This window comes from Hevea brasiliensis, chromosome 1 (genome assembly GCF_030052815.1).
Source record: "Hevea brasiliensis isolate MT/VB/25A 57/8 chromosome 1, ASM3005281v1, whole genome shotgun sequence".
Taxonomy (NCBI): Eukaryota; Viridiplantae; Streptophyta; class Magnoliopsida; order Malpighiales; family Euphorbiaceae; genus Hevea; species Hevea brasiliensis.
This window is the reverse complement of record NC_079493.1, coordinates 106,429,712-106,436,330: the sequence shown is the minus strand read 5'-3', so window position 1 is coordinate 106,436,330 and position 6,619 is coordinate 106,429,712. Positions and strand designations below refer to the sequence as shown.

At 34.1% G+C, this 6,619-nt stretch overlaps 1 protein-coding gene across 1 annotated transcript; it reads right to left on the bottom strand.

The window, feature by feature from the left end:
- On the bottom strand, window positions 1-2,915 carry LOC110638662 (chloroplast protein FOR GROWTH AND FERTILITY 2). The gene is made up of 2 exons (XM_021789278.2): window positions 2,489-2,915; window positions 1-1,166 (listed from the first exon to the last, which is right to left on the bottom strand). The coding sequence occupies exons 1-2, from the start codon at window positions 2,774-2,776 to the stop codon at window positions 321-323; spliced, it is 1,134 nt and encodes a 377-aa protein (XP_021644970.2). The 5' UTR covers window positions 2,777-2,915; the 3' UTR covers window positions 1-320.
- Between the last annotated feature and the right edge of the window lie 3,704 nt (window positions 2,916-6,619).

Below are 6,619 nucleotides of genomic sequence, written 5' to 3'. Positions count from 1 at the left end.
GATACGAGGACTCCAATGAGGAGTACAAGAAATGTATTGCATCAAATAATTCAACTAAAGGCTTATATTGTTCAACTGAACGCAAATTCTATCACGACTGAACTACAAAGACTTCTTAAAGACATAGGCTTCACTTGTATGTCAAAAAGTACAAACTCAAAAAGCAAAATAATAAAGATGATGTTTCTCACCGAGATAAGATGCTGCAGATTTCTTTTTTCTTTCAGCAGAAAATGAATTGACTATTCCTTTCTAAAGATCTTTCTCTAACACTAAATGCTGGCTTGCAAATATGAATCTTGGTGCCTGTTTTAGATGCATTAATACAAGCTAAATCCAAAAAACTGGCTAATGATAATGGCCAGGCCAAGAGCAATTGCAATGAAAGAAGAAATCCAAGTGAGTTTTTCAGTAATTCTTGGTACTCGATCCTTTAATGCCTGACTACACGAGCCTATAAATACTGTATAGCTTCCCATTGCAACAACAGTTCCCAATAGGAACATGATGAGAAATGCAGCACCAGCCAAGCGTGAAGGCAATGCAAGCGCAGGCAAGACCATCATCAATGCATCTGGTTGCAGCCCATGGACAATCCCAGTGGCAAAAGTAGCAAAACCTATCTTCTTCTTCTTATCCACTGTTGGGCTTTCTAGTGCTTCATAAACGCTAACATCACACTCACCATTTTCAAGGGCAACACACGGGGTTGGGACTTCTGAAGCTTCCCTAATTCCCATAGCACCAATAACAAGTAGTGTAAAACCAACTACTCTTGTGCCCCAAGTTCTGATAATCTCAATGCGGAGTCGATCCTTTAGCAATAGAAACAGCAAGCCAAATATAACCTGACCAGCATCATGACCACAGCCCCATAGAGCTCCAACAACAGCACTTTCCATCCTGGAACGACCAATTGATAGTGGAGCCAAAGCAGCAAGGTGGTCTGGTCCTGACAGTGTATGTAAGCAACCAGCAAAGAAACCAGTCCAAGCACTACTTAGTAATTCAGTACGCAATAGTTTTGACCCTACTGCAGTAGGAGCAGCAGGACCCCCATTCTTGGCAGCAGTTTGGAAGGTTGCGAAAGCTGGTGAAGCAAAAACTGGGTGGATTAAGAACATTATGACAGATGAGAGTGCTATAAACGTCCCAAGACAAACTGCCTGCAAAATTTTTAGAATATATGATATTTAATACGCTCTTCAAATAAAGGTGAAAACCAATGCTAAACCAACCAAAGACTAACTGCCTGCAAAAATTTTAGAATATGTGATATTAAATACACTCTCCAAACAAAGGTGAAACCAATGCTAAACCAACCAAAACTTCTTCAACAAAGCCTCCGTATATTCAAACTCACTTAACATTATGAAAGTATTAAAAAAGCACCCGTTTTTTTTAATATTTCTGACATTAATATTTCCTTCACCAAGACTACTTGGTTTCAAACATTAGGAATCTCATGAATGTTTTAAACCACTCTTTCATTTAAACTTTAGAAAATAAACCAACAATCAAGTTCTACAAGATATATCAAATACAGCTAAAAATGGGATAGAATAAAGAAATTCATACTTGGACTGCTATGGATTGAATTACATCAAAAAAATAATAATAACTAGACATTCATGCACAAAATAATTTCTTGATGTCAACATAAGGAGGAGAATGTACAGGCAAAAGTAGAACTGGATACAAATCTGTTCACTAATGCTTTATATAAACAATTTAAAGAACCAAAAGAAAAAAAAGAGTGGCTTATAGGGATTTGAATGAAACACAACATCTGAGATGCAGCTCCATAGTTATGACAATTGGTTGACTACGTAGCTAGGACTTGAGTACAGCAATCTAGAATACATGGTTCCTCCACTCCAACTATCAATGAAGCAATCACACCATGGCAACTCCTTAGCATCCAATTTCATATAAAATGCTATTAAGTCACATCATGGAAGCTCCCCAGCGTCTACTTTCATATAAAATGCTATTACGTTATTCAATTCTGGGAAATTCCCATCTAATCCCTCCTTCCACTTCTTTTGAATTGAATAACAGCCTCTCATAGTTTCCAATTATTCAAATACAACACAGCGAATTCATAATTCTTAATACTATAGGTAGTTGCAACAATTCCATAAAAGGACGTCCCTTTTCAACGCATCATTTCATGGCTACAGATTCATTATCATAGAAATTTACCAATAATTTGGATCACAAGCTGATTAAGCTAAATATGGCTACTGAAATGTAAACTTTCATCATTATTAAAGAAAAAATAAATAAATAAAAAATTTCCTTGTCGTCTGATATAGGCAATCAAGCAGTCCTCAAAAGTCAAAATAATGCTCGGAAAGTCCAAGTGAACAGTAAACCATAATAATGAAACTATAATAAGACAACAGGAACACATAATTAAACCACATAAAACCCTAAAACACGGTTTCCCGCACTACTGACCAAATAATTGAAAGAAGATCAATACCTTTTGTTGCACAGAATCTCCTTTTGCGATCTGTTGGGGGAAATGGGATTTTGGAATTGACCCAGTTGGCGAGTGAACCGGGGGAGGAGATAGAGAGAGCAGTGTAATTGAAGGGGTTGATGGGTTCTCATATTTGCAGGAGACTAAGTTGAGTCGCCTAAACTCAGGGCGTTGTAGAGAGGGAAAACCGAGTTTGGGCGAGTCAAATCGTCGAAGTGAAGGGAGAAATGGAGTGGATTTAAGGTGGAATTTGAGGTTAGGAGAAGAAGAGTATAGAAGCCTTTCCATGGCCTTTCTCCGTCTCTCTCTAAGTGTTTGTAAAACTGAGAGAGAGGGACAGAGAGAGAAAGGTAGAGAGAGGAGATGGGGTCGCTGAGGATAGAGTTTTGGCTGAGTGGGTTAACAGAAAATAGAAAAAAATTGGGAAAAAAAATTAAATTCTTTTTTTTTCTTCTTTTGATTTAGCTTTTTAATATTTTGATTTAGTTCTTTGTTCTAATTCGATTCTTAAATTTTTTTTCATTTTTGAAAATTTTTTTATGTAATTACTATGATGGATTTTAAAGGTAGCCACTATATGAATTACATCAAAATTTTACATATTTTTTCTATATGTATGTATTAAAGTTGAATAACATTTTTTAAATTAAATTACATAAAATATAACATATTTTCTGTTATAAAAAAAACATATTTTATATTAATTTAAATTATACTTGAATTAATATAAAAGTAATTAAAAATATTAAGAGGGACTAAGGTTTGTATTACAAGTAGAACCCATGATAATCGTAAAAGAAAAAAAAAAGATATTTTTCTATTTTATCAACTTATGAATTGAATAATGAATGCCATCAATAATTTATTTTATTTTTTTAAAATAATAATTTATTTTATTAGTGTGTTTACTTAAATTATTAAATTATTTTTTATATTTAAATTATTAAATTATTTTTTATATCACAAAAATATATACAAGTTTTGTATTTTATCGTGCTATAAAATTTAATATATTGATTTTCTATTGATATATATAAATTTAGTACTAAGAAAATTTATTCCTTTTATTATGAAATATTATTGTTTAAAATTTAAAATTTAATTAAAATTTTTAAATTATTTTTACAGAAGAATTTATATTGAAATTAGATTTTTCTCTTTTAATTATAAAATCTAAAATATATTTAAGATTTGTAATAGTTGTTTCCATGGCTATGGCCTGGCCTAGCCGATTTAACTCTCTATGCCGTTGGTCAAGTCGGCTTTTGGGTTAGGCCCAAGGGCTTAAGTAATATCAGAGCCCAGGTTCCTTCCAAGGGAAGGGTGAAGGGCGTGTTGAGTAAAAATCTCGCATCGCTTGAATACCTGACGCCAGCCTGACTTATATACTAACTAAGCACTTCTAACTCACAAGTTGACTTTTGGGTTAGGCCCAAAGGCTTAAGTAGCTCAAATTGCTCAGATTAAAGCTGATTTAGCAAAAAAGAAACAAACATCATTTGACTATAATCACAACCTGTTTCTTCTGCCCTCTAATTATAATTTTTTTTTTCTTCATTTTATCCACATTCTACCTATAAGTCATTCTACGAGACAAACCCTTATACTCATACACCATTTCATAATCCTTTCCAAGAAAAGCCTAAACCAAAAGCTCAGCCTTCTTCATCTACTACTCAACCTTTCAAAAGCATCTTATCCTTAGAGTCTATGAAGGAAGATAAAATTCAACCCAAAAAAGATAAACAATAAGTACTTAGTGACCCTCCTTTCTAACATGGCAATTTCAGCTAGTCTCTTAATTAATGAAACAGACTACTCATTAGAAGATGATTTTGAAAATGATCTGGCAAATATCACAAACTTGTTGATAGCAATTTTAACAGGCTCTAATGATGGGATCACATAACCTCATGTAGAGCAACCAACTGATACTCATGATGGAGAAAATCTAGATAAGGTCCTCTCCAGGCCAACTTTTGATCTTTAGTTCACTTTTGATGATATTCATCAAGCTAAATGGAGGGACAGAATGATGGAATTCCATGCTTGGCTCAATCTCTAAATGTTTAAACCAGATGCAGAATTATCGATTGTCTTGAAAGAATTCTCCTATAGAGTCATTGGATCATTAAGAGAATGTTTCCAAAGTCTAGGAGATTACAAACGTCTACTGTTCTATCAAGAATCAATCATAGGAGTCATGAATGCTCTCTGTAAGGAATTCCTTGGAGACTACATACTCTACAATAGATAGGTGTAACAAGAATACTTTGAGATAAAATGTTGTTCTTTAAAGAAGAAAGATATTGAATTTCATTATCAAAGGATATCTCAGAGATACTATTTGTTGAATGGGTACAATGATTCAACTTGAGACACACTTATATTGTTTCTTTATTAGAACAATTACAGCCTGAATTACAACGATCAATCTTAACAACTCTCAAAAATATGACACAAATAACTCTGGAAGAAATTCATCAAATAACACTAGCCACTCTGGAAAAGATGTGTGATCAGCAGTGTTTCTGAAGTGATATGGTAGACAATAACAAATCTTTGAGACAAATGTGCAAAATTTTTTATCTTTTAATCAAATACGAAGCAAAGTATTGTACCTACAAATCCAAAAAGAAGAAGTATCTGAGACATTACATAATCAATAACGACAGGTACAAAAGAAAGGAAAATCTATTCGATTTTTTAAGAAAAAATCAATCAAAGGAAAAAGTTCAAAATAGACAAATGCTTTATCTGTGGAAAAAAGGGACATTTCTCTGAAGAATGCTCTCAAAAGCCCAAACAAGCAGTAAAATTGATCTAACAAATTCACCAGAGTACGCATCTAGACCTAGAAAATGCCGACATTGAATCCTTGTTTTCAGAACAAAAAGAAGCTGATGAAGAAATCGTCTTTACCGCAGAAAAAATCTTTTCAGATGAAGAAAAATCTTCATCAGAAGATGGTTTTGAATACCTTAGTATCAATACTCTTCAATCATGCCATTCAGTATGGCCCCTGATCTCAAATCCATTGTTACATATTCATGTATGTAGCAATGTATTTTGCGGTCTCCTGGACGAACACTCACCGAAGTGGAAAAGAGTGAGGAGTCGCCACTTTAATTTTGAGGGAAATTAAAGAAAACCATTTGAAAAAATAAATTAAAATGAAACCACTTCGAAAACAGAGATTCTAGGTTCGGGGTCCGTATACGGGTGGGAAAGGTGTTAGGCACCCCGCCTCGTCCCTCTATAAGAGCAAACAGATTTAACATTATGCTCTTTACAAATTAAAATCGATAGTTAGGGGGGGGGGGGTTAGAATGAAGATGTTAATCCCTTTGATAAAAGTGAATATTTAATTTTTCACTGTTTCAGGTTACCCAAATACATAAGTACATGAGATGACCCTTAGTGAGCTGGTGTTGCGTATCAGTTTTTGTTTAGGGGGTTACTTTGCATATTGTGCTATTTTAGTTTGGATTTGAGAAAATCCGAGTAAAGGCTTTTCCCGATCTCTGGGGATAATTTATTTAAAGTTTGAATGAAAGATCTCATATAAGAACTCTCCTCCGATCTCCACATATTTATTAAAATTTTGGTTGAGAATCGGATAAGAACTCTCCTCCGATCTCTTTTTATATGCAATTTTAGATTGAGAATCGGATAAGAACTCTCCTCCGATCTCTTTTAATATTTATTAAAATTTGGTTGAGAATCGGATAAGAACTCTCCTCCGATCTCTTTTAATATTTATTAAAATTTTGGTTGAAAATCGGATAAGAACTCTCCTCCGATCTCTTTTAATATGCAATTTTAGATTGAGAATCGGATAAGAACTCTCCTCCGATCTCTTTTAATATTTATTAAAATTTTGATTGAAAATCGGATAAGGACTCTCCTCCGATCTCTTTTAATATGCAATTTTAGAGTTTTGATAAAGGATCTCGGATAAGAACTCTCCTCCGATTTCCTATTTGGTTTGGATGAAGATCAGGTAAGAACTCTCCCCCGACCTCTTGAAATTTAGTTAAGATCGTATCGCACGAGGACCTTAGGCTAAGGGTTCTGGCATCCGAAGACACTGGGAACCCGGATTAGGCTTCTTTTAACTCATTGGTACCT